Raw genomic sequence first — 27,579 nt, forward strand, 5'->3', positions numbered from 1 at the left:
ATAAACATACTAGTATAATTATATAAACATACTAGTCCAAGTATATAAACATACTAGTATAAGTATATAAACATACTAGTATAATTATATAAACATACTAGTCCAAGTATATAAACATACTAGTATAAGTATATAAACATACTAGTATAATTATATAAACATACTAGTCCAAGTATATAAACATACTAGTATAAGTATATAAACATACTAGTATAAGTATATAAACATACTAGTATAAGTATATAAACATACTAGTATATGTATATAAACATACTAGTCCAAGTATATAAACATACTAGTATAAGTATATAAACATACTAGTATAAGTATATAAACATACTAGTATAAGTATATAAACATACTAGTATATGTATATAAACATACTAGTATATGTATATAAAAATACTAGTATAATTATATAAACATACTAGTATACGAATATAAACATACTAGTATATGTATATAAACATACTAGTATAAGTATATAACATACTAGTATAAGTATATAAACATACTAGTATAAGTATATAAACATACTAGTATAATTATATAAACATACTAGTCCAAGTATATAAACATACTAGTATAAGTATATAAACATACTAGTATAAGTATATAAAAATACTAGTATAATTATATAAACATACTAGTATATGTATATAAAAATACTAGTATAATTATATAAACATACTAGTATACGAATATAAACATACTAGTATAAGTATATAAACATACGAGTATATGTATATAAACATACTAGTATAAGTATATAAACATACTAGTATACGTATATAAACATACTAGTATAAGTATATAAACATACTAGTATATGTATATAAACATACTAGTATAAGTATATAAACATACTAGTATATGTATATAAAAATACTAGTATAATTATATAAACATACTAGTATACGAATATAAACATACTAGTATATGTATATAAACATACTAGTATAAGTATATAACATACTAGTATAAGTATATAAACATACTAGTATAAGTATATAAACATACTAGTATAATTATATAAACATACTAGTCCAAGTATATAAACATACTAGTATAAGTATATAAACATACTAGTATAAGTATATAAAAATACTAGTATAATTATATAAACATACTAGTATAAGTATATAAACATACTAGTATATGTATATAAACATACTAGTATAAGTATATAAAAATACTAGTATAATTATATAAACATACTAGTATACGAATATAAACATACTAGTATAAGTATATAAACATACGAGTATATGTATATAAACATACTAGTATAAGTATATAAACATACGAGTATATGTATATAAACATACTAGTATATGTATATAAACATACTAGTATACGTATATAAACATACTAGTATAAGTATATAAACATACTAGTATAAGTATATAACATACGAGTATATGTATATAAACATACTAGTATAAGTATATAAACATACTAGTATATGTATATAAACATACTAGTATAAGTATATAAACATACTAGTATACGTATATAAACATACTAGTATAACTATTTAAACATACTAGTATAAGTATATAAACATACTAGTATACGTATATAAACAAACTAGTATACGTATATAAACAAACTAGGATAAGTATATAAATATAATAGTATAAGTATATAAAATAAAGAAGAGACTAGTATAAGTTTATAAAACATAAATAACTTTTTTAAGTATTTAATTCACACAACAGTGTTTGAACCAAGCCGTTATAACACGTACACTCATGTGTTATGAATTATTTACTTCCTGATATACACATAAAAATAAATACACAAACAAACAAATAAACAATCAGACAAATAAACAAACAATCAAACAAATACACAAACAAACAAATAAACAATCAGGCAAATAAACAAACACAAACACAAACAAACAAAAACAATCAGACAAACAAACAAATATACAAACAAGGCTCTAAAACAAACAGAGAAGACGTAGAACAATAAACCGGCCGATGAAAAGCTGGAGATGACGATGGAAAACAAAATGAACTCACACACACACACACACACTCACACAAACACACTCACACTCACACACACACACACCCTACCTGGCGTCCTCTTTTTCATGTGCTGTCCGATTTTATCCGACAGTTTGCACATGGCTGCTCCCATCGCCCATCTTCGTCTCACACACAGCTCAACATCCTCCTCCTCCTCCCTCACACACACACACACTCTCTCTCTCTCTGCACTCTCCTCAGTGTCTCTCGCCCTGACGCCTGGTTTGTGTGCAGCTCTGCTCTGAGTGAGAGATTTAACAGTCAAATGGAGGCCAGAGGGGAGGACTGCTGACTCAGCCATCCACAGCCTCTCTCTCTCTCTCTCTCTCTCTCTCGTTATGACGCCCGTGTCTCCCCAGTTTCCTGCTTGCATATCTCTCTCTCCATTCACTCGTCTGGTTCCTTCTGACAGTGAACTTGATCCTCCATCCCTCCATCCCTCCATCCCCCGCGTTGTGCACACGGCACGCAGCTCTGTGATGTCTGTGAACAGCTGTCACCACACGAGGCGTTCAGGTTCCTGTTCCTCTCTTCTTTCTCTCCACATTTATAGAACTTTTAAAATAATAATTACATTAAAACAAACGTTTCCTTTTTAAATCTGTAACTATCACTTCCTCCCCCTCCCTCTCCACCTCTCTCTCTCTCCATCTCTCTCTCTCCCTCCCTATCTCTCTCCTCCTTTCTCTCTCTCCATCTCCCTCTCTCCCACTCTCTTCCCCCATTTTTCTCTCTCTCCCTCTATTTCTCTCCTTATCTCCCTCCCTCACTATACGTCTCTCTCTCTCCTCCCTCTCTCATTCTCTCTTCCCCCATTTTTCTCCCTCCCTCTCTCCCTTTCCCTCTCTCTACCTCTTCTTCTCTCCCTTTCCCTCTCTCCATCCCCCCTCTCTCCCTCTCTCTCCATCTCTCCCTCCATCTCTCCCTATCCCTCTCTCTCCCTCCCCCCTCTCTCTCCGTCTCAAGGATAAAAGCTTCTCCAGACTTCATCGATCAGCTTCCGTCAGACACACAAACAAACTCTTTAACCTTTTACTGAAGAAGAAGAAGAAGAAGAAGAAGAAGAATGATGTGACATCCTCTGACGTCTAATCAACAGATGAAGATACAGAGTATGAAGTATTTTAATTAATTTAATATTTAAATAATGAACACAAACTTAAATCATGTAGACAGAAAATTATTTAATGTTTTAAAAATAATAAGATGTATAAATCTCTATTATTCATGAATATTAATCTCTTTTCATCGAGATGAATAACATTATTATTATTTTGTCTTAGATTATGACAAAAGAAGTTCATGTTATGAGCTAATTGTTTTATTTTGAAGGTTAATTTGCTTTGTGTGTAAAAACATTGTCTATTTGCCGAGGGCTCTTATTGTGAAACTCTTAAAGGATCTCAGCTCAGAGGTCAGAGGTCAGACAGTACTTCTTCTCCTGTGTGTGTAAACTCGATAGATACATTTTTAGCAAGGGCTTTCTAATCATGTGTGTGTGTGTGTGTGTGTGTGTACAGAGAGACGCACAACGAGCCTCCCACACTGACCTGCCGAAACACACACACACACTTCATCTGCCCGGGGGTCAAAGGTCAAAGGTCACACGGTGAGAAGACAGCACACGCAGCGGGCCTCCAGGGGCAGCATGTTTAAAGTTAAGAAGATTTAAAATAGTGTGTTGTATCGATAAGGTTTCTATTATTTATAGATTTATTTATTTTATTCTATTTCAATTCATATTCAATTTATTTATTATTTCATTTTTTACTTTATTTTATTTTATTGTATTACATTTATTTATTATTTCATTTTTTAAATTATTTTTTTCTATTAAATGTAGATTATATTAATTAATATATTCATGCTAATACAAGATATTAATAAAGCCATGAGGAAGAATCTGTTGAACCAAAGACAAAGATAGGTGTGTGTGTGTGTGTGAGTGTGTGTGTGTGTGTGTGTGTGTGCGTGAGGCCATCTGTTCTTTTCTGTTTCTTTCTGTTCTTTCTTTCTTTTGTTCTACATGTTTGGACGCGTGTTCAGATATTTCATCATGTAATCAAACACACACACACACACATGTACACACACATACACACACACACACACACACTCTCTGCTCACCGGAGCTCCTCCACAGCAGACGGACCTCCAGGCGTCCCGAGTGTCGCGTCACTTTCGGAAAGCGAAGGAAAAATCGCGAAACTCTCCTCAAAGTTTTGCCAACGTTTTTGGCAAAGCCCATCGCTCACACACACACACACACACACACACACACACACACAGAGACGCACACACAGACGCACACACACACTTCTTAAAATGCTTGATTTAAATCCAGAGATAACTCCATAGATGTGTCTTTGTCTCTGCTCAGGTCTGAACTGGTCTCTCCTCCCTCTCTCTCTCTCTCTCTCTCTCTCTCTCTCTCTCACTCACACACACTCTGAACCCCCCATTCTGCTGCCTTGTTTGTTCAGTCGCTTGTGACAGTTTGGCGCTACAAGAGACAAGATACACAAATCTGTGGCAGCTGATGACACACACACACACAGACACACACACAGCCACACACACACAGACACACACACACACACACACAGCCACACACACACACAGTATTTTGCACAAAGGTTCAAAATGAGCCTCGGTCCTGAGAGAGGGATGGGAGAGCGAGAGAGAGAGACTCTGACCCACTACAGGACTGTCTCAGAAAATTAGAATATTGTGATAAAGTTCTTTATTTTCTGTAATGCAATTAAAAAAACAAAAATGTCATGCATTCTGGATTCATGACAAATCAACTGAAATATTGCAAGCCTTTTATTCTTTTAATATTGCTGATTATGGCTTACAGCTTAAGAAAACTCTAAAATCCTATCTCATAAAATTTGAATATTTCCTCAGACCAAGTTAAAAAAAAGATTTATAACAGCTGAGTGTTTGTCAAGGCTCAGGAAACCCTTGCAGGTGTTTCGAGTTAATTAGACAATTCAAGTGATTTGTTTAATACCCTACTAGTATACTTTTTCATGATATTCTAATATTTAGAGATAGGATATTTGAGTTTTCTTAAGCTGTAAGCCATAATCAGCAATATTAAAAGAATAAAAGGCGTGCAATATTTCAGTTGATTTGTCATGAATCCAGAATGCATGACATTTTTGTTTTTTGAATTGCATTACAGGAAATAAAGAACTTTATCACAATATTCTAATTTTCTGAGACAGTCCTGTATATACATGAAGTACTATTCAAGGTACTTGTACTTCACTTGGTTCGGTTAAACTTTATATTTTTAACTCAATTATCCAAAAGATTCAATTACTTAAATAAAAAAGTGAAGATAAAAACAATTCGTGGATTATTTAAGTAGAAAATTGTTTAATATTCAAATTTGTGTATTTTTTTTAAGTCATATTTTTTAGAACATATATACAATGTAATTATATAAAATATAAGCAGTCACAGGGGAGATTTCTTATACTTTAAGGACTTTTTCCCAGATATATTACAAAATGTTTACTTAAATATGATTTTCAGTGCAGTATTTTTAATAGTTTGAGTATTTTCAGTGTATATTTGGAATTTAAATATCTGAATACTTCCTCCACCGCTGTACTGCAGTGTATAGAATATAAATAAAATATTTCACACATATATAAGTATTAGTCTCCAGAGACACTTTAGAATAGTGTAATATAATCAATATTCAGAAGAGAATAAAAACACGTGCCTGCAGTACAAAGTGTGGCCACCAGAGGTCACTGACAACAACTTTAAAGAGTATAAAACAAATTAATATAAATGATGATTTATATATATATTTAAATCAACTTATTGGGTTTTATGCTGTAAAGTTGCTTTTTTACGTTTTTCTGGAAAATAAATAAAATCTAACGCATTTAAATGAGAGCATTTCCGCAAGTAAAGAAAAATAACTTCCTGCATTAATTAAAAGAAGCATACATATCTTGTGTATGTGAAGTAACGTGGATTAATTCAACCGGCAGCAGCCAGAGTGGATCTTTAAAGAAGAGACTGTTCCTGTGATCTTCACCTCCACAAGTTGTTTCTCCTCCTCTGAAACATTACTCAGGAGGAGTAATGGGCCTCCAATGAGCACACACACACACATCAACTTTAAACCACACACACACATCAAGCCCATCAGCGCTGCCGGGAAACACACAGCTCGCTGTGCGGGAATATAGTGTGTCAACAAAAGAGGTTAAAAGGACGAAGAGGAAGAAGAAGAAGTTGTGTGTGTGCTTTGTTTCAGTGTTTTGTGTTTAATACACAACTTGTTGCCACAATGAGACGACGAGGCCAAGAAAGAGGATTTAAAACATCTCATAGGAGAGAGGAGGGTTGAATCTCTTTGTAGTTGTTCGGTGTCTCTTTGTAGTTGTTCTGTGTCTCTTTGTAGTTGTTTTGTTTCTCTTTGTAGTTGTTTAGTGTCTCTTTGTGGTTGTTCTGTGTCTCTTTGTAGTTGTTTAGTGTCTCTTTGTAGTTGTTTTGTTTCTCTTTGTAGTTGTTTAGTGTCTCTTTGTGGTTGTTCTGTGTCTCTTTGTAGTTGTTCCGTGTCTCTTTGTCGTTGTTTTGTTTCTCTTTGTCGTTGTTTTGTTTCTCTTTGTAGTTGTTTTGTTTCTCTTTGTAGTTGTTTAGTGTCTCTTTGTAGTTGTTCCGTGTCTCTTTGTAGTTGTTTATTGTCTCTTTGTGGTTCTTTAGTGTCTCTTTGTAGTTGTCTAGTGTCTCTTTGTAGTTGTTTATAGTCTCTTTGTGGTTCTTTAGTGTATCTTTGTAGTTGTTTTGTTTCTCTTTGTAGTTGTTATGTGTCTCTTTGTAGTTGTTCTGTGTCTCTTTGTAGTTGTTTAGTGTCTCTGTAGTTGTTTTGTTTCTCTTTGTAGTTGTTTAGTGTCTCTTTGTGGTTGTTCTGTGTCTCTTTGTAGTTGTTTAGTGTCTCTTTGTGGTTGTTCTGTGTCTCTTTGTCGTTATTGTATCTTTGTAGTTGTTTAGTGTCTCTTTGTAGTTGTTTAGTGTCTCTTTGTCGTTATTGTATCTTTGTAGTTGTTGAGTCTCTCTTTTTGTAGTTGTTTGGTGTCTTTGTATTTATTTGTTTTCTTTGTAGTTTAGTGTCTCTTTGTAGTTGTTGAATGTCTCTTTGTAACTATTTATTTTCTTTGTAGTTTAGTGTCTCTTCGTATTTGTTTAGTGTCTCTTTGTGGTTCTTTAGTGTCTCTTTGTAGTTGTCTAGTGTCTCTTTGTAGTGGTTTAGTGTCTCTTTGTGGTTCTTTAGTGTCTCTTTGTAGTTGTCTAGTGTCTCTTTGTAGTTGTTTATTGTCTCTTTGTGGTTCTTTAGTGTCTCTTTGTAGTTGTCTAGTGTCTCTTTGTAGTTGTTTATCATCTCTTTGTGGTTCTTTAGTGTCTCTTTGTAGTTGTTTTGTTTATCTTTGTAGTTGTTGAGTGTCTCTTTGTAGTTTGTATCTCTTTGTTGTTTTTGAGTGTCTCTTTGTAGTTGTTTAGTGTCTCTTTGTAGTTGTTGAGTGTCTCTTTGTATTTATTTATTTTCTTTGTAGTTTAGTGTCTCTTCGTATTTGTTTAGTGTCTCTTTGTGGTTATTTAGTGTCTCTTTGTAGTTGTCTAGTGTCTCTTTGTAGTGGTTTAGTGTCTCTTTGTGGTTCTTTAGTGTCTCTTTGTAGTTGTCTAGTGTCTCTTTGTAGTGGTTTAGTGTCTCTTTGTGGTTCTTTAGTGTCTCTTTGTAGTTGTTGAGTGTCTCTTTGTAGTTATTGTATCTTTGTAATTGTTGAGTGTCTCTTTGTAGTTGTTGAGTCTCTCTTTTTGTAGTTGTTTGGTGTCTCTTTGTATTTATTTATTTTCTTTGTAGTTTAGTGTCTCTTCGTAGTTGTTTAGTGTCTCTTTGTAGTGGTTTAGTGTCTCTTTGTAGTTCTTTAGTGTCTCTTTGTAGTTGTCTAGTGTCTCTTTGTAGTTGTTCTGTGTCTCTTTGTAGTTGTTCTGTGTCTCTTTGTAGTTGTTTAGTGTCTCTTTGTAGTTGTTTTGTTTCTCTTTGTAGTTGTTGAGTGTCTCTTTGTAGTTGTTCTGTGTCTCTTTGTAGTTGTTCTGTGTCTCTTTGTAGTTGTTTAGTGTCTCTTTGTAGTTGTTTTGTGTCTCTTTGTAGTTGTTATGTGTCTCTTTGTAGTTGTTCTGTGTCTCTTTGTAGTTGTTCTGTGTCTCTTTGTAGTTGTTTAGTGTCTCTGTAGTTGTTTTGTTTCTCTTTGTAGTTGTTTAGTGTCTCTTTGTGGTTGTTATGTGTCTCTTTGTAGTTGTTTAGTGTCTCTTTGTGGTTCTTTAGTGTCTCTTTGTAGTTGTCTAGTGTCTCTTTGTAGTTGTTTATTGTCTCTTTGTGGTTCTTTAGTGTCTCTTTGTAGTTGTCTAGTGTCTCTTTGTAGTTGTGTATCATCTCTTTGTGGTTCTTTAGTGTCTCTTTGTAGTTGTTTTGTTTATCTTTGTAGTTGTTGAGTGTCTCTTTGTAGTTATTGTATCTTTGTTGTTTTTGAGTGTCTCTTTGTAGTTGTTTAGTGTCTCTTTGTAGTTGTTGAGTGTCTCTTTGTATTTATTTATTTTCTTTGTAGTTTAGTGTCTCTTCGTATTTGTTTAGTGTCTCTTTGTGGTTATTTAGTGTCTCTTTGTAGTTGTCTAGTGTCTCTTTGTAGTGGTTTAGTGTCTCTTTGTGGTTCTTTAGTGTCTCTTTGTAGTTGTCTAGTGTCTCTTTGTAGTGGTTTAGTGTCTCTTTGTGGTTCTTTAGTGTCTCTTTGTAGTTGTTTTGTTTCTCTTTGTAGTTGTTGAGTGTCTCTTTGTAGTTATTGTATCTTTGTAATTGTTGAGTGTCTCTTTGTAGTTGTTGAGTCTCTCTTTTTGTAGTTGTTTGGTGTCTCTTTGTATTTATTTATTTTCTTTGTAGTTTAGTGTCTCTTCGTAGTTGTTTAGTGTCTCTTCGTAGTTGTTTAGTGTCTCTTTGTAGTTGTTTATAGTCTCTTTGTAGTTCTTTAGTGTCTCTTTGTAGTTGTCTAGTGTCTCTTTGTAGTTGTTTATTGTCTCTTTGTGGTTCTTTAGTGTCTCTTTGTAGTTGTTTATTGTCTCTTTGTGGTTCTTTAGTGTCTCTTTGTCGTGGTTTAGTGTCTCTTTGTAGTTGTTTATTGTCTCTTTGTGGTTCTTTAGTGTCTCTTTGTGGTTCTTTAGTGTCTCTTTGTAGTTGTCTAGTGTCTCTTTGTAGTTGTTTATTGTTTCTTTGTGGTTCTTTGGTGTCTCTTTGTAGTTGTTTATTGTCTCTTTGTGGTTCTTTAGTGTCTCTTTGTAGTTGTTTGAGTCTCTTTCAAGTGGTTTAGTGTCTCTTGTGTAATATACATCCTCTCCTCTTTATGTCAATATTAATCTAACAAGTGTCAACACAATATCACAATAAAAACATGACCTCTGTGGGTTTGAGTGATGAGTCTTTGTCTCTTTGAGGCAGTGGACCTGGAGTCCGTTCTCCAGACGTCTCGTTTCACACCTGAACCGGTCGGGCTGCGTGTCGGACTGCATTCCAGCTGCTGAGCCAAGTTTCAGAGCACGACGACGTTCACGTGCTGCACGGAGACGAGAGGCTCCGCCCCTCATGTGCATTAACTCTATTTAAGTGTTTTCCTCAAAGGTCAGCGAGGTCAGTCTAAATGTGAAGAAAGCACGGGGAGCGGTCTGACTCCAGGAACCCAAAGATTCCATTATACTTCCATAAAAGTATTATTTATATCATATTTACTTTCTGTCACTTATCTAATGGCTTTAACTTTCATAGTTTGATATATTTACTCTGGAAAATGAGACAAATGCCAAATAGAATTTATTAAACTTCTTGTTTTGTTGACCAATAGTAAAAAAACAAAAAAACAAGTTTGTGATGATAAACAATAAAGAAGGTATAAACTCCTCACGTGGAAGCTTAAACTAGCTTATTGTTGTTGTTTTTTCTTAATAAATGACATAAACAACAATACAGCTGTCACTTTTGGGGTAAAACTGAAATCTATTTCGTCAGAAGACCAAAATTTGAATTTTAAAATACTTTCTAATAATATTGTCTCTAAATTAGATATTTCTAACCTCAAAAGTGGATTAAATGAATATTTGAAAAACAGCCGAGGAACAAGTGAAGCACCAAAGTCTGAGCATGAAGTATTTTAGAAAAGTCACATTTTGGTCGTTTACCTGTTTGTTAATTCTGTTGAATAATTCAGATTTATTTGTAATTTAATAATGTTTAAAAACATGTAAATGTACCTGTAACAGGTATTATGGGTTAAATACTTCATGTCAAGATAAACCCCACAAAAAAATCAACTATTCCAGAGGACATGACCTCAGTGGTAATTATGGTAACGACGCCATGCTCAATAGTTCTATTGATTATTGATTTGCTGTAGAAATTACCAATTTTACACAGAAGAAAAACTGAATGTGTTGACCTCCAAAAGGTCACCTGTAAAAGGTACCCCCCTGACATGCTCTGGACTCACCTGCACAGGTGACCCCTCTCTGGAAGATGTACCTGCAGCACACGTCGCACCACGTGTCCTCTCCCCCGGGCCGGAAGGCGTGTCCCTCCCCGGACTCCTGCCTCACCCTCGGGTCCTTCTCCCCGGGGGAGAAGATGGTCCTCACGTCGGGGGCCCTGAAGCCCCCCCTCTTTCTGGCCCTGTGCGGCCCCTCGCGGCTCCCCGGTGAACGCTCGCGCCCTCTCTTGCCCTCCACGGAGGCGCCCGGCGGGGGAGACAGGTGCGCGCGCACCGCCTTCATGACCGCGGCCCCCTTGCCGGTCTTGGAGCCCCGCAGCTTGACGCCGGGCGGCGGCCAGGTGGCCTGCGGCGGCTCGGTCGTCGCGCCCCCCGGGGATCTGGTGACTCCCAGAGTGCGCACGGTTACCGGAGAGTCCTCCGTGACCGAGGAGCGCACCGGGACATATTTCCGACCCTGGTGCACGACGTTAAACATGACGTCCTGCCGGCGGGTGGATCCACGGAGAAGTGACCGAGACGTCACCGGTGACACCGACCGAGGAGCAGCGCGTCCTCTCCGGGGCGCGTGCCCGTGTCTGGTGCAGCAGGTTGAGGCGGTCCGCGGTGCGTGGGGGAACCGGTTGGACCGGGTGTCACCGCGAGGCACGCGTCACGTCCTCTGAAGGCGCGCGCGCGCCAACACTTTAGCATTTTATTTAGTGGACCCAACAAATAACCAGGCATGAGAATCCCTCACCTTTCGGCGAAATTCGCCGTTTTGAAACCAAAATAGGTGACTTACGTGAATCGTGTAGATCCGAAGAGTTTTTGTTTTGGGGTAGGGGGGGGGGGTCAATTGGCCGGCCGGCGTTTATGAGATTGGAGTGGGACGCGGAGAAAGTGTGAAGTGTTGCTCTTCGCAATAAAACATCTTTGATGGGACGTGTCGCGTCTCGGCCAATCAGCGTCAAGATGTCTTCAGCGTTTGGTGGTTTAGGTTAGCTTGAATGTTAGACGCTACTTCTGCTGCTGTCGCGCTGCACGGTGGAGCGATGCTAACAAAGTACCCGTACGTTAAGAGCGATGTGATTTAGCATATTTTTAGTCTCAATACTTCATTAAAAGAGCGATCAGAGCGCACGCGCTGCTCCGTGTCAAGCTGTTTGCACGCGCAGCGCAGCGCTCACAGCGAGGGGCGTTAAGTGGCGGAATTTTCGGCTTTAAAAATAAAAATAAAAAAAGATGCCAGAAGTGAAATGTTTAAGTTCAGTCTGTAAAGTTGTGTAACTATACAGCTGCTCTTCCTGATGAACTCTATCCTCTGGTCAGAGACTAACAGCCCTCCCCCGTCTCCTCCACACATCACACCTCCCAAACACCTCAAACACCTCCTCCCCCTCTGTCCCCCCTGCTGAGCTGCACATCCACCGAGCCCTCAATAACAATGGGCTCCTCCACCCTCCCCCCTCTCTCTGTGACGACTGACCAGGTGAGAAGACAGCTGGAGAAACTACACCAGCGCAGAGCTGAAGGTCCTGATGGCATCAGCCCCAGGGTCCTAAAGACCTGCGCCACCCAGCTGTCTGGTGTCCTGCAGCGCCTCTTCAACCTCAGCCTGAGGCTGGGGGAAGTCCCGGTGCTGTGGAAGACGTCGTGCCTGGTCCCCGTCCCAAAGAAGTCAACACCATCTGGCCTCAACGACTACCGACCGGTCGCCCTCACCTCCCATGTGATGAAGGTGCTGGAGAGGCTGGTCTTGGCCCACCTCCGGCCGCAGGTGAAATCATCGTTGGACCCTCTGCAATTTGCTTCCCAGCCTCATGTGGGAGTGGACGACGCCATCATCTACCTGCTGCAACGAGCTCAGTCGCACCTGGATGGAACCGTCTCTGTGAGAGTCACTTTCTTTGACTTCTCCAGTGCATTTAACACCATCCAGCCACTGCTGCTGAGTGAGAAGCTGCGGGTGGCCGGTGGACGCGTCCACCATCTCCTGGATCACTGACTACCTCACAGGCAGACCACAGTTTGTCAGAATGGGCCGTGTGCTGTCTGGAACGGTGGTCAGTGATGTTGGAGCCCCACAGGGAACTGTTCTGTCTCCCTTCCTCTTCACCCTGTACACCAGTGACTTCCAGTACAACACGGAGTCATGCCATCTGCAGAAGTACTCTGATGATTCTGCAGTGGTCGGGTGTATTAGGGATGGACGGGAGGAGGAGTACAGGGCAGTGGTGAGTGACTTTGTAAAGTGGGCCGATGAGAACCACCTGCGGCTGAACGTGGCCAAGACCAGAGAGATGGTGGTGGACTTCAGGAGGAAGGCGACAGCTCCTCCACCTCTGAGTGTCCTGGGAGTGGACGTGGACATGGTGGAGGAGTACAAGTACCTGGGCGTCTCCATCGACAGCCGACTGAACTGGAAGGCCAACATCAACGCTGTGTACAAGAAGGGGATGAGTCGACTCTTTTCCCTGAGAAAGCTTCGATCCTTCAACGTGTGCAGCAAGATGCTGGAGTTATTCTACCAGTCGGTTGTGGCCAGTGTGCTGCACTTTGCCATTGTCTGCTGGGGAGCAGCATCGAGCCGGTGACACCAGCCGCCTTAACAAACTGGTTAGGAAGGCTGGCTCCATCATCGGCTGCCAGCTGGAGCACCTGGAACAGGTGGTGGAGAGGAGGTCGTTGAAGAAACTGGTGTCCATATTGGACAACCCGGACCACCCTCTCCACCACCTCCTACAGGGACAGAGGAGTACTTTCTCCAGACGTCTCCTCACGCTCCGCTGCCACAAGGAGAGATACAGGAGAACATTCCTGCCGACGGCTATGAGGCTCTACAACAGTTCACCTCTTGCCAGATCACCCTAACCCTTCTTATATTTTGTGTTTTGTTTTTTTATTCTTGTGTGTTGCTGCTACTGACTCGACAAATTTCCCCTTGGGGATTAATAAAGTATATATCTATCTATCTATCTATAGTGTATCATCAATGCTATGATGCCTCCATGTAGTTTCATTAATATCTTGCTGTATTAATACTAATATTACTGCTATTTGTTGTGTTGAAAAAGTTGGTAAAAAGTGAACCATACAGATATTTTATTTATGGGTTAGGGTTAAAGTATCGTATTTATGGTATACTGTTTTTATGGTATTGTATCATGATATTTATGGCAGGTATGGTATAGAAGATCGTGACAACCAGGTAGAGGCAGAACAGACTCGAGGAACAGACTCAAGGCTCAGCAGAGCTCAAGACTTGAAGACTTGTTCACGCCAAAAACAACAAAAAGGAAGTTGGTTCATGAATGACCATATTACACACAATATTACTATTATTATAGTATTATAGGGCCCGATCACTGACTTGGTGTCAGAATGGAGGACCTATAGATTATCATACAACGTCCAATATCGATGTTCGTGGAAGTCACCCCCCCCCCCCCCCCCCATCCTCCTCACCTTTTTCACCCCTGACCCGTTTTCATGCCTGAATAACTCAGGAGATCAAATCTATTTTAATAAAATAAGATGTTATGGATTTAATTTAGATACCGAATTATTCTAAAATAAATAATACAATAACTTATCGTTTAGTAAAATAATAATTTAGAAAACTAAATAGTGGAAAAATGAAAATAATAAAAACATTTGAATGGGGTTCAGAAGCAGTTCTTCATCTGACCACAAGGCGGTGCCGTTACCCATTAAACGCATCTAGGTATGTCAGGGATGTGAATATTAAAATGAAGTAAATCAGTAAAAAGCACAATTTACAAATGTTTACAGTCATTTATGTGAAGGAACATTTTATTAAAACACACACATACAGTTTCTGAGGCACAACTTGGTACATCCCTCAGAAACATTTAAATTCATTTTCATGAATAAGTGTAGTCAAAACAATTTAAAATATACCAATATTTTTTTGTTATATATACGTGTCCACTAAACTCCAGCACAAATCGTACCAATTTAAAAATGACTACAGCTACACCCTATATATCCCTGAAATAATAATAATTATTCAAATAACTTATTTTTTTAAATAAACCAGACAAAAGTTGAAAAATAATTTAGACTTTGAGATCAAAGCACAACAATCGTTTATGACGAAGAAACCATTTAAAATGAGATTCTGGAGATACGGTACGGCTCATCTGGTCACTACACACACACACACACACACACACATGCACTAAAAAGTGTGAGACTCAAACTTCTTTGTGCTCACTGGTCCTCGGCTGGTGGAGAACCACTTCCCAGACCAGTGACCTCGATAACGTGGGCAGCTCAGTGAGACGGTTTCATGATAACAGGTTCATTGTGATTGGCGACGTGTTCAGAGTGATCCTCGTTTGTCAAGGTGAGATCACCGCGGGGTCGTCGGGTCGCCGGCCGCACAACGTGAACGTAAGTCCAGCGCTGCTTGTGGACGTTGTGTTGAGTCCATTCACCGGCAGTCGTCCTCATCTTCGTCTTCATCCTCGCTGTAAAAAGCTTCCTCCTGTGAGAGACACATGATTATTTAATATACATTTATATTTATTAAAATTAATTATATTTTTATTTATTAAAATAAATTATGTTTTTATATATATATATATTTATTAAAATTAATTATATATATTCATAAAAAAATAGATATATTTATTAAAATAAATTATATATATTTCTTTCTATAGATATTTATTCATTAAATTTTTATTTTAATAAATATATATACACATATATTTTTATATAAATATATATATATATTTATTTATTTTACTTGAATACAAATGATTATATATTGATAAGTATATAATATGCATCGTAGTGAGTTTCACGCACGTATCCTCCGTGCTGCAGCGCCCAGGGGGAATAGTAGTGCTGCAGGTACCGGGCCCCGTGGTCCAGCAGCCGGTTCCGGGGCAGCGAGCTCACGTCCGACAGGCGGCTGGTGACCTGAACACATCAATATAAAATCAGACTTATGACAAAAGAAGATTCATATTTATTAAACCGCTCGTTTCGTTTGACTTGGAAGCTCCCGTGGAAGCTGAAATTACTGTTGTTGTTTTTCTTAATAAAATGATATAAGAAGCAATACCTTTTTTTTGGTAATACATAAATATAAATAGTCAAAAGACCAAAAGTGGAATTTAATAATACTGTATAATAATATTTTCTCATAATATTTATAACCTAAAGACCAAAGTCTGAGTATTAAGTATTTTAGAAAATCACATTTTGGTCGTTTACCTGGTTTTTAATTCTGTTGAATACAGATTTTTCATATTCATGTATTTTTGTAATCCCCCCCCAAAAAACATTAAAATCTACCTGTACATTATGTATCTCACATAAAGCGTATGAATATTTCTTCATGTCAATATAAACCCCCACAAGAACAAACAAAAAACCTCATGCTCAATCAATTGATAATTGATATATTGTAGAAAATTACCAATATTACAAAAAGAAGGAAAACTCAATATTTTGTTGAGATTTGACTTTAAAAATGTTACATTTAAATCCTTCAAGTTATATTTTAATTAATTTAATGTCGCTCTCTCACCTCGCAGGCGACGGCGATCTGCGTCTTGGGCGACGCTTTGGGCCCCGGGGAGTCGGGGTGGCGGCTCCGGAGCCCCAACCGGGTGAGCAGCGCCGTCATCAGCTGCCTGAAGAAGGAGTAGTCCCAGAAGAGCTCGGAGGCGATGGAGTGGTCCTTCAGCTCCTGGGGGGGGGGGGGGGGGGGAGACGACATGATACAGAATATTATATATTTAAGATCTGATACGAGATCCTCAACTAGTCAGAAGCATGTTTGTGTGTGTACTAAGAAATAAGAGCATATACACATTATTGTGTGTGTACTAAGAAATAAGAACATTTGTTTTCTGGGAAATTATAAATGTAAATAACCCCATAGAAGGTTTATCGTTTTGGGTTTTGTTTTTGTCTTTATTGGTTTTGATGTCTTCTGATATAGTTTGAAGAATTTCTAGAGATTTTTATCCACTTCCTCTCCAATTGATAAATTGGACTTTTATTTTGAAAAGTTTGTATTTGTTTTTTTTTAAGCAGAAATGTGGAAAAACTTAAAATAATTTAATTTTTTAAGTTCATAAACATCCAGTAAGATGGAAAATATGTGATGAATCTTTAATATCATAACTGTGAATCCATGGAGAGTTCCTCGGAGTCGTGGAAGATGAAGTCATTGAGGTGAACTCGTGTTCCTCACCTTCTCGTTCAGGCGGTCTCCGGCTCCTCGCAGCAGGAGGCTGATCAGCTTCTCCACGTTCACGTCTACGTCTACGTCTGGAGGAGGAACCAACGGGTTGAGAGGTTAAGGGTTTAAGTTTAAGGGTTTTAGGGTTAAGGATATAAGGTTAAAGGTCAAAGGTCACCTTCTGGAGAGTCTGTCTCCACGTCTGGAGGCGTGAGCGGGATTTCATCAGCGATCTTTGTCAGCTTGCGTGCAGTCTCGTTCAACTCCTCTTCCTCCTCTTCTTCTTTAACTGACAATAAATCGTATAAAACAACTTTTGAGAAAAAGCTGTAAAATGTTTTTGAACAAAAAAAAGATGATTTCCTTGATTTATGATGAGCATCGTGTGTTTTGGTGGATTATAAAACAGATTTAAATATATTTGGGCTGCAATTTACAATATTTTCATAATCAATGTCATAATTTTGCAATTGCAATTTTTTAAATTTATTTAATTTAATTCACACAATGGTGGGAAATGCCCGGTGTTTGCAGTCCGAGCCATAAATATAATAAGTAATATAATAAATATAACGCACTACCATTTAAATAAATAAAAGCTTTACCCAGCTCTGTCAGCACTAGACTGTAACGGCTCCTCCCTCCTCCATCTGCCCAGGTTGGACTTTCATTCTTTCTGTCTGTCAGTTGTTGTCTGTCTGTTGTCCGGTCTCTGTATGTCTTGACTTGCTGGTCGGCCGTTTTACTCCACCTGCGTGTATTCTCTTGTCGTTCACCTGTTTGCAGTTATATGTCACATTTAGTCTGTAAGCTTTTACGTTGTATCTCTGACATTATGTTTTTATTCTGTCCATTTTAACATTGTTCTCCCTTATTTTATTTGCTTTATTTGTAGATTGTATTTGTAATCTTATGTTTTTAGGTTTGTTCTTAACATCAGCAACATTGGGACTACAGATGAAAAATAGCCTCTTGGCTAACTCTGGCACATTTACTGCAAAGTTTTTATCAATGTGCACTGTCCCTTATTAAATAAACCATTATAAAAAAACACTATAGTAATATAATAAATAATTTAATATAATGCACTACCATATAAATAAATAAATAAACGTTTTACACTACAGTAATATAATAAGTAATATAATGCACTACCATTTAAATAAATAAAGCTTTACACTATAGTAATATAATAAATATAATGCACAACCATAAAAATAAATAAAAGGTTTACACTACAGTAATATAATAAATAATATAATAAATATAATGCACTACCAATTAAAGCTTTACACTATAGTAATATATTAAGTAATATAATAAATATAATGCACTACCAATTAAAGCTTTACACTATAGTAATATATTAAGTAATATAATAAATATAATGCACTACCATTGAAATAAATAAAAACACTGTTTTCTCAAACAGGGATTTGATGATTTTACGTGTTCTTACTTGATTTTTTTAATTTATTATAATTTAGTCTTTAGTATATAATAGGGATGCACCGATCTGATGACGTAACATCTGCGAGAAAAACTATCAGAGACGTTTCAATCGCGGCGCACCGCAACGGAGACGATGCGCCCGGCGAGGGCCGCAGAGTGAGAGGTCAGAGGTCAGAGGGGATCCTCACCACCGAGCGGCGTCCCCGTCCCCCGAGTTGAATCTCTGGGTCAACTCAGCCGACTCTCACATGTCTGCCCCTATAGACTGATGCTCACGGTAAACGCATTAGATCGGGAGCGCGCGAGGGTTTTGATAAAGTTAGCGGAAGGATTTAAGTGACAACATCCGGTTTTGCAAAGTTAGCGGAAAGAACCACGTGAAACAACATCCGTTTTTCAAAATAAGATATCGACAAATCATACACTAGCATATAAAAGTAAACAATGAACTGATTTTGTATCTTTATAGATCGTTTCTGAGATTTAGCTTAAATTATGCTAACATTAAAACATTTTTACTATACCAAGGAAGAGTTTATAAAAATAAGTCAGACTTTTGTATGTTAAAAAAAGTCCTGTAAATAGATTTACCCAAGAGTTCCAGTAAATGAATAATGCAGATGTGTTCCATACATATCTGAAATCCCCTACAATAGCAATCAAACAATTTTAATGTATCGATTAGGACATTTTTCAAAGTAAAAGTCCTAAATGTTTAAAGAAATCTGTAATTTCTTTAATGTTTGAGGTGCTATATATATGTATTTCCTCATAGTCCTAGGCAATAATGCTACACAATAAATAGAATGCTTCAATCGACACCGTGATCGGTGATCGGTATTATCAGATCGGCAGATACTGATTTCAGTGATCGGTGATCGGCACCAAAAACCTGATCGGTGCATCTCTAGTATATAACAAATTTAATAACTTGACTTTAATATAACATTAATTAAATCTAATGCTTCCTCACCTCCTCTAAGCGGTCCACAGCGGTCGTCGGCGTCGGCCCCCTCGGCGTCGGCCCCCTCGGCGATCTTCTGTCGCAATTCTTCGTCGTCCGTCTGAGGTTTGATGCAGCTAAAAATATTCCGCCTCCATCCCTTCATGCTCAATCTCCTCTTCTTCTTCTTTTTCATCCTCCTTTTCTTTATCTCCTCCTCCTCCTCCTCTTTTTCAGCCTTGTCCGGCGTCTGGAGGGGGGACAACGCCCCGCTGACGCCTTTTATCCCGAATGACGGAAGCGTCAGCAAGGGTGAGGCTCCTCCCCTTTGAGGCCGCCGCCTCCTCCTGGCGTACGCCATCATGAGCCGGAGCTCCACAGAGTCCTCCATGCCGTCCGAGTCCGAGGTGCGTTCAGGGTCACGGTGGTTCAGGAAGGGGTCGTGGATTTCCACGTGTCCGTTCGCCATGTTGGTTTCACTGTCGATTTAAAAAAAGAGGAAGAAAAGAAGATTTAAAACATGAGATTAGACTCAAAATCATGATTTAAAATCAAAATAAAGTGTTAAACGTGAACGTGTTCCTTCCATCAGTTGTTAGTATTTTGTATTAATCTGAAAGAAAATTCTGAATAAATAATTATGCATTTACTTAAATATTAATGTTACAAATCCTCGTTTGAGAATCTGAAACGAGTGAAAGTTTAAATTATTATGCCTGAAAAATGACAAACAATTAAATCAATTAGTAAATAATTTCCTATTTATTGCTTTATGATATTTAATATACATTTCTGCCGACTGTGTTTGTTGTTATTAATATTATTATATATTTTAAACTATTCAATATTTGTGGAATAAACATGTTTTCATACTAAATAGTAATATAAAATAACTGATCTCATCCGTCACTATTCATGTAATAATCATCAGGATTTTATCTTTATTTGAACTCATTTGAGTTTAAAAAAAATTCGCTACCACCCTCTAGCGGTGAGTAGTGGTAGCTACGACACGCAGGTAACTTCCTATTTAATTAACTTAATAATAACCATTAATTTTGACTAAAACACAACGTGGAAGTAAAAAACAACTTATTTAACTGTAACACAGCACGTTTAATTCATAAAACACAGTTTGTTAGCTAGACTGCAAACAACGAAACTAAACAGGAAATGTACTTTAACTTTACTGTACGTACAACATGTTAATAAACGTAATAAACAAGAGTACTTACGGTCCGGTCGAGCTAACACAAACACAAACAAACACCGACTAGCAGCGCGCGCGGTCTCCGCCGGTGGGTGAATAACTCCTCCGGTTGGGTTCACGGATTTTTAAGACTCACCGCGGTCCAAAGTTGTCGATGACGCGCACCTGTGCGTGCGCGGTCCCGCGACGTGATGACGCAGGCTTCCAGTCAGAGAACGTTACGTGACACAGATAGTTTTAGTTCCTGTTGAAAATCAGCAGATATATCTTTATATATATATATCGTTATGTATGTATGTATCTTTATATATATATATATATATATATATATATGTCTTTATATATATATATATGTTTGTAATATATATATTTATATATATATATATATAATATCTTTATATATATATATATATATATCTTTATATATATTTATATATATATATATTTAAATTATATAAATGTATATATGTATATCTTTATATATATATGTATCTTTATATATGTATATATTTATATATATATAAAGATTTTTTTAAATATATATATATATATATATTTGTTATTATTTTTCACTTAAATACAAATTATTATATATGTATATGAACATAATATATATAGTATGACAAACAATCTCGAACTGAAAGTGAAACTGATGCAGCAAATAAGTTTCAACTTTATTTATTGTAAAATGATAAGATTACTCAAACGAAGTTTCAACTGTATAATCCGGCATGCTTAGTCATTATGCCTCTCAAATGTATATATTTGTAAATATATATATATATATATATATTCACATACACACGTCTTTATTTTAAAAGTCCAAAGAGTTCATCCCAAAGTAAATAGATAGGTGTTTTTTTTTCTTCTTCTCCTCCTTTGTGATGGAAACTTCCAGAAGCTCTTTGTTGTCAGGTAACAAAGCCTGTTTGTTTTTAGTTTTTAGTTGTTTTTGAATGGCTGTGAATGTGATATAATTAAACCTTGATCAACAAGATACTTTCATTATTGGCAGTAACATTGTGACAAGTGAAAATTAAAAATTAAATAAGGAAAAAAAGGAAGTTGTTGGTGACATGTTGGGAAAATCAAGTTGTTTTAACGATGATTGAGTCGACAGATTATTCCTCTTTACAGGAAATGGTCCATTTATATTCACTGCCATGACTCATGAGCACACAGAGCAGCGGGTTCATGTTGAACATGACTCATGTTTACACTGTACCTTTCAAATGTATATTTATATATATATATATATATATATATATATTTTTTTTTAAAATATATATAAAATGAAAAAATATAAAACATATTTAATACATATAAAATGTATATATTTAATATATACATTTAAATATATATATTCTATATATAACATATAATAGAAGTTTTGAGACCAAAAGGCAAAATTACAAGACAAAAGCCAAAATTACAAGGCGGAAGTCAAAGTTAGGAGACAAAAAGTCAAAATATTATATCTTTTTATCAAGCTTTTCTCTTTATTTCTTCTGGCACAAACACAGTAAACTCGTATTATAACCTAAATACTGAAACATGTCACCTAACTTATTTTTCCTGTTGACTGAAAAACTCCTTCAAGTGCTCAGGAAAAACGCCGTCATGAGACAACTCGCTTGTGCTCTCGGGGAATTCCTAGGTCAGAGAAGAAAAAAAATGCAAACGGGCGTTTTCGTAGCCCGGTAAATGTAAACAAGATTAAACTATTTATTTTATTTATGGTCAGTAAAGTCCCGAGTGGGACACAGTAAACACGCCCTGTATCAACGACCGGTAATAATTAACTGAAATAGATAATAAATATGAATAAAAACCTCGGAGGCCTGTAGCACCCGATTGGTTCATCTGTTCATGTTTAACTTTAAAACCTAAAATAATCCTTAATGCCACATATTCAAAGACAAGACGGTGGATATTTAGACATTTATGTTTAAACTTCTTTATTTTTCCCGGTTTACCTTTATGACCCGTTTAGTATCACTAAGAGTCGACGAAGGTTTAATAAAACAATAAAATAATCAGTTTGAATTAAACGTTGATCGAGTCCAGAGTCGATCGTTTTCTTTATCGACTTCTCCCGAAGAGTTCAGACGGTCCAGAGGGACGTGGTTATATATATATATATATATACACATATATAAATGTATATATATACCAGAGGGGAAAGAACGTTGGACCACTGCTATACGCCATTCAAGAGAGGCTACAAGGCTGTCTCTCTCCCTCCGTTAGGGAAATCAGACCATGCCGCCATTTTTCTGCTTCCGGAGTATAAACAAAGGATCGCGCGGGAAGCGGTAGTGACGAGGAACGTAATGCGGTGGTCTGACCAATCAGAGGCTGAGCTACAGGACGCTCTGAGTATCGTCGACTGGGACATGATCCAATCCAGTTCCAGTGACGTCAGCGAGTTTGCGGAAGTAGCAATGAGCCTCATAGCAACGCTAACGGACACCATCGTCCCCACGGTAAAAGTTAGGGACTTTCCTAACCAAAAGCCGTGGGTTGATAGATGCATCCGTGAAGCTGTGAACGCCCGCATTGCTGCCTATAACTCCGGTCTTGTATCCGCAACATGGACGAGTACAGGGCAGAGGTCTATGGCCTGAGGAGGGCGGTGATGAAGGCCAAGAGGAGGTACCGAGACAGAGTGGAATCACAGATGGATCCCAGAGGCACCAGGCGCCTATGGCAGGGGCTACGGACTATCACAAACTACCAGAGCAGACCCGCGCAATGGTGAGTGCCGACGCATCCCTAGCGGACGACCTGAACTCATTTTATGCACGGTTTGAGGCTAGCAACAACAGCGCTAGCTCGCCGGCTAACAACAACACCGTTAGCGTAGCCGAGGTGAGTTCTACCGCTGGGGATGAACACACACTCTCTGTGACCGAGCACAGTGTGAGGAGGGCTCTGTTGAGGGTGAACACCAGGAAAGCTGCAGGTCCAGATGGCATATCTGGGCGAGTACTGAAGACCTGTGCTAACCAGCTAGCTCCAGTGTTCACCACAATATTCAACCTCTCCTGGCTGAGTCCGTGGTCCCCGCCTGCTTCAAGAGATCCACTATTGTCCCTGTGCCCAAGAATGCTTCTCCAGCATGTATGAATGACTACCGACCGTGGCCCTCACCTCGGTGGTCATGAAATGCTTTGAGAGGCTGATAAAGGACTACATCTGCGCCTTCCTCCCTTCCTCCATGGACCCGCTGCAGTTTGCTTATCGCCCAAACAGATCCACGGATGATGCTGTCTCCCAGGTACTGCACACCACACTCTCTCATCTGGACAGCCAGAGGGGGCTATGTGAGACTGCTGTTCATTGATTATAGTTCAGCTTTCAACACCATAGTCCCTCCAGACTGGCCGGCAAGCTGATTGAGCTGGGACTGAACACCCCTGTGTGCTTGGATCCTGGACTTCCTGACCGCCAGGCCACAGGTGGTCAGGGTGGGCAGACACACCTCCAAATCCCTCACCCTGAACACAGGATCCCCAGGGTTGCGTCCTCAGCCCCTACTGTACTCCCTGTACACACATGACTGTGTGGCCAGGTTCAGCTCCAACACCATCATCAAGTTTGCGGATGACACAGTGGTGGTGGGCCTGATCTCCGACAACGACGAGAAGGCCTACCTGGAGGAAGTTGCTGATCTGTCACTCTGGTGCCAGGACAACAGCCTCATCATGAATGTCACCAAAACTAAGGAGCTGATTGTGGACTTTAGGAGGGTACAACAACAGAGGACGTACTCACCACTGGGGATTAACGGGACTACTGTGGAGAGGGTGAGCGGGTATAAATACCTGGGAGTCCACATCACCGAGGATCTGACATGGTCAACGAACACAGACACTCTGGTGAGAAAGGCAAGGCAGCGCCTCTACCACCTCAGGCAGCTGAGGAAATTTAAAGTTTCCCAGAGGATCCTTCAGTCCTTCTACTCTGGAGCTGTAGAGGGCGTCCTGACAGGAAGCATCACAGCCTGGTTTGGCAACTGCTCCGCTCAGGACAGGAAGGCTCTGCAGAGAGTAGTGCGTTCGGCTGAGCGCACTATTGGAACTACACTCCCACCCTGCAGGACTTGTACACCAGGAGGTGCAGAACCAGAGCCGGCAGGATCATGAAGGATCCTCACCACCCCAACAACAGACTGTTTCAGCTGCTGCGGTCAGGCAGGCGCCTCCGTAGTCACGCTGCAAGAACAGAGAGACTGAGACGGAGTTTCTTTCCTCAGGCCATCAGGACTGTGAACTCCGACCTCACCAGGACCCCCACATAGACCCACACAACTGCCCCTCTTAGGCACACACACACACACACACACACACACTTACTGTAAATATTGTGTTGTTTTTTATTTGTAAATAGTGTGTACTTGTTGCCCTTGCACATTCCTGCTGAGCATTGCCACTTTCATTTCACTGCACACCCTGTGTGTGTATGTGACAAATAAAACATCTTGAATCTTGAATATATATATTATGTATTATTGTCTCCACAATTCAACTAGAGGCCAAAATACAGCGTCATATCTTCTTTTAACAAATCAACAAAATAAAAACAAACTTCAAGTCATCCCGTTAAAAAAATGTTAAATATTTTATATGTATTCATCGTAACAGCAGAAAAAAAATCGTATTTATCTTACGCCAGACAACGAAAACATTTTCTTGAAAGTGTCAATTTGTATATATATTTCTGCTTTAAAAACATCATAAAGTTTGACTTTTTATTTGTTATTTTATTTTGGATCTCTAATGAAATCTTTTACTGTTTCAGTTCGATTATTTTATTTACTTTCACAGATTGAGAAGGAAGTAAATTAACCTTAAAATCCCTTTAAATGACAATATTACCAACATTATTTTCTAAATATTAATTCTCACTGAATCTCTTCTCCACAGGGTGATGATTTGAGGAACGCTCGTCAGTGGATCAATAACGGGGGAAAGAAGTCAAATCAAACTCCCCGTGACTGGTTTAAATGGTTTAATAAGTCATAAACAACGTCAGCGATGACTCGTGAAGTTCTGCCGTCTTTATAATAATTAAAATAAGCGTTTCTTTATACACATCCACGTAGCTCACAACGGGTTAATATCAAAAGAGTTTCAGAAGTTTAATCCATTGACATGCACACACACATTAAATAAGAAATAAAACAATGGAACCAACCGGCGCTGAAGTGAAAAATAACAAATAGAAATAAAAAATAAACATAAAAAGCACATTCAATACTCCTCGGTGCTTAACGGACTAAACATTAATGTAATGTAAACGACTAGGATGCAAAAGACCTCGTCTCCTCATATTGCATTGAATATGGCTCAGATCTGTATCTTCTTGGATAAATGCTGCACACATACACACACACACACACACACACACACACACACACAGTCTGTCGTTACGTGCCTGCTGCACAGAGAAAAGTCTTTTCAGGATTGATATGGAATGAGGAATCACACACACACACGCACATGCACACACACGCATACGCACACACACACACACACAGACATACACACACATACACACAAGCTGCATGTCGGGTCAGCAGTACCAGATGGACACTGTGTTGAAGTTTAAATGTGTGTTTGATTGACAGCTGGAGGTGCTTTTGGCTGCGTCGTCATGGTAACGGGGCCGATGCTGGGCCTGGTTGGGTTTTGCAGATTAAAAATTAAAAAATTAAATAAAAACATATCTGGCAACTAAACGCCTTTAAAAGGCAGAATGGAGAACGGTGAAGTAAACCAGTGGGTCCCAAAACTTTTATTTTGAAAAACTCAAACTGAAAGGTAAAAGTATCAAGAAGAAGAATTTGAATTTTGTTAAACCAGAAAAAAAATGTTCTTCAATTATTTTGTGACCTTTAGGATTTATAAACTTTTATATAATGTAAAAGATATTTATTGAACTTTATTTTGGTCTTTTTAAACTTTGGACCACTTCCTGTTTTGTTGTTTCTGGTATTTTATGAGCGTCAGTGTGAAAGAAAATAGTTCTAAAAGTGAATATGAAACATTTCTTTCCTTCCATCAACGTTTCATAAATTCTAAGTGTGAAAGCAACTGTTTTAAAAGTGAATATGAAACGTGTCCTTTTTTCCTTTCTTTCTTCCTTCTTTCTTTTCTTCCTTCCTTCATCCTTTCTTCCTTCATTTCTTCCTTCATCCTTTCCTCCTTCCTTCCTCCATCAACGTTTCACAATTTGGTGTGAAGCAGAGATGAAGATGAAAAAAAACAGCAACTTGGCTTTAAAAGTGAATCTGAAAGGTGTCCTTCCTTCTTGCGTCCTTGCTTCCTTGCTTCCTTTCCTCTGGACTGAGACTTGTGTGGAGGTGGGGACACAGCGCTGTGGTTCTGGAGGTGACACCGGGTCATGTCTTTGGCACACAGGTTTGATGTTTTATGGGTTTATAAAACTTCCGTTTTCAGGTGATTGTTTCACACATTGTTCTAAACGCTGATCGACACCGAGTCTCCAAATATGAACGAGACCCCAAAACAACGAGTTTGGCTCCCCTGAACTCACGCCGGCTGCTCAAAGTGCACTTTTGCATCTTCAATCAATCAATCGATCGATCGGCAACGACCAATAAATATAATATTAATAAATAAATACAAATAAATAGTTGAGCAGTAGAATCTCTGAAGCGGTTCCTCTGGTTCGTCTCACGAGTCTTTCTCTCCTCCACGAGTGTGTGTGTGAGTCCAGAGAGGCAGAGTGGCTGTGAGCGTGTATGTGCGTGTGTGTGTGTGTGTGTGTGTGTGTGTGCGCGCCTCAGACAGCCGTCTCCAGGTCCTCGTGGTGCTGGGCGTTGAGGGCGGTGGCGAGCTCTGAGTCGCCCGCCGCCTGGTCCGCCGGCGTCTTCCCCTGGTTGGACACACACACGTCACTACGGCACAGGAGAGAGACTACATATTTACATCCTCATAACAACAACAACAACAGATGACCACAGAGAAAACAAAGAAAAGCAGAGAACAAATCCTCACTTTTCAGAAGCAGAATCTGGGATTTTGTTGTTGTCATTTTGCATTTAAAATTTAAATTTAAAATGTTTTCGGATTAATTTTCTGTCAATAAATTCACACGTTAAATTTGTTTTGTACAAACTTTTAAGAAGTTTCTAAAAAAGCTTCTGA

The 27,579-nt window shown here is 38.4% G+C and overlaps 3 protein-coding genes across 13 annotated transcripts in view; all 3 read right to left on the minus strand.

The window, feature by feature from the left end:
• The window catches only part of rassf3 (Ras association domain family member 3), a 41,994-nt gene extending 30,802 nt beyond the window's left edge, over window positions 1-11,192 (minus strand). The window contains exon 1 of one of the 2 annotated variants that reach the window (XM_056425068.1): window positions 10,598-11,192. In XM_056425068.1, coding sequence (XP_056281043.1) covers window positions 10,598-11,072 — 475 coding nt within the window. In that variant the 5' untranslated portion in view covers window positions 11,073-11,192. Of the gene's footprint in view, window positions 1-2,087; window positions 2,158-10,597 lie in introns of those variants that run through there. The other variant, XM_056425070.1, reaches the window with a different exon arrangement.
• A 3,165-nt stretch (window positions 11,193-14,357) lies between these two features.
• LOC130200568 (uncharacterized) lies at window positions 14,358-20,538 on the minus strand. 2 transcript variants are annotated; one of them, XM_056424962.1, is made up of 8 exons: window positions 20,430-20,538; window positions 19,225-19,673; window positions 17,405-17,575; window positions 16,978-17,088; window positions 16,812-16,888; window positions 16,140-16,301; window positions 15,413-15,526; window positions 14,358-15,086 (listed from the first exon to the last, which is right to left on the minus strand). In XM_056424962.1, exons 2-8 carry the CDS (start codon window positions 19,661-19,663, stop codon window positions 15,033-15,035), a joined length of 1,128 nt encoding a protein of 375 aa, XP_056280937.1. In that variant the 5' UTR covers window positions 19,664-19,673; window positions 20,430-20,538; the 3' UTR covers window positions 14,358-15,032. The 2 variants fall into 2 exon arrangements, with proteins under 2 accessions (XP_056280937.1, XP_056280938.1); XM_056424963.1 differs by lacking the exon at window positions 17,405-17,575.
• A 4,864-nt stretch (window positions 20,539-25,402) lies between these two features.
• The window catches only part of dgki (diacylglycerol kinase, iota), a 55,868-nt gene continuing 53,691 nt past the window's right edge, over window positions 25,403-27,579 (minus strand). For 8 of the 9 annotated variants that reach the window (XM_056424765.1, XM_056424760.1, XM_056424766.1 and 5 more), the window contains one exon: window positions 25,403-27,307. In XM_056424765.1, the coding sequence (XP_056280740.1) occupies window positions 27,215-27,307 (93 nt within the window). In that variant the 3' untranslated portion in view covers window positions 25,403-27,214. Of the gene's footprint in view, window positions 27,330-27,579 lie in introns of all 9 variants that reach the window. The other variant, XM_056424767.1, reaches the window with a different exon arrangement.

This window comes from Pseudoliparis swirei, chromosome 10 (genome assembly GCF_029220125.1).
Source record: "Pseudoliparis swirei isolate HS2019 ecotype Mariana Trench chromosome 10, NWPU_hadal_v1, whole genome shotgun sequence".
NCBI classification, from domain to species: Eukaryota; Metazoa; Chordata; class Actinopteri; order Perciformes; family Liparidae; genus Pseudoliparis; species Pseudoliparis swirei.

Coding starts and splice junctions, on each gene's coding strand:
- LOC130200568 (XM_056424962.1), bottom strand. CDS start 19,663: ATGGCGAACGGACACGTGGAAATCCACGACCCCTTCCTGAACCACCGT. Junction 16,889..16,977: donor GGAGACAGACTCTCCAGAAG/GTGACCTTTGAC, acceptor TTCCTCCTCCAG/ACGTAGACGTAGACGTGAAC. Junction 15,527..16,139: donor AGATCGCCGTCGCCTGCGAG/GTGAGAGAGCGA, acceptor TGATGTGTTCAG/GTCACCAGCCGCCTGTCGGA.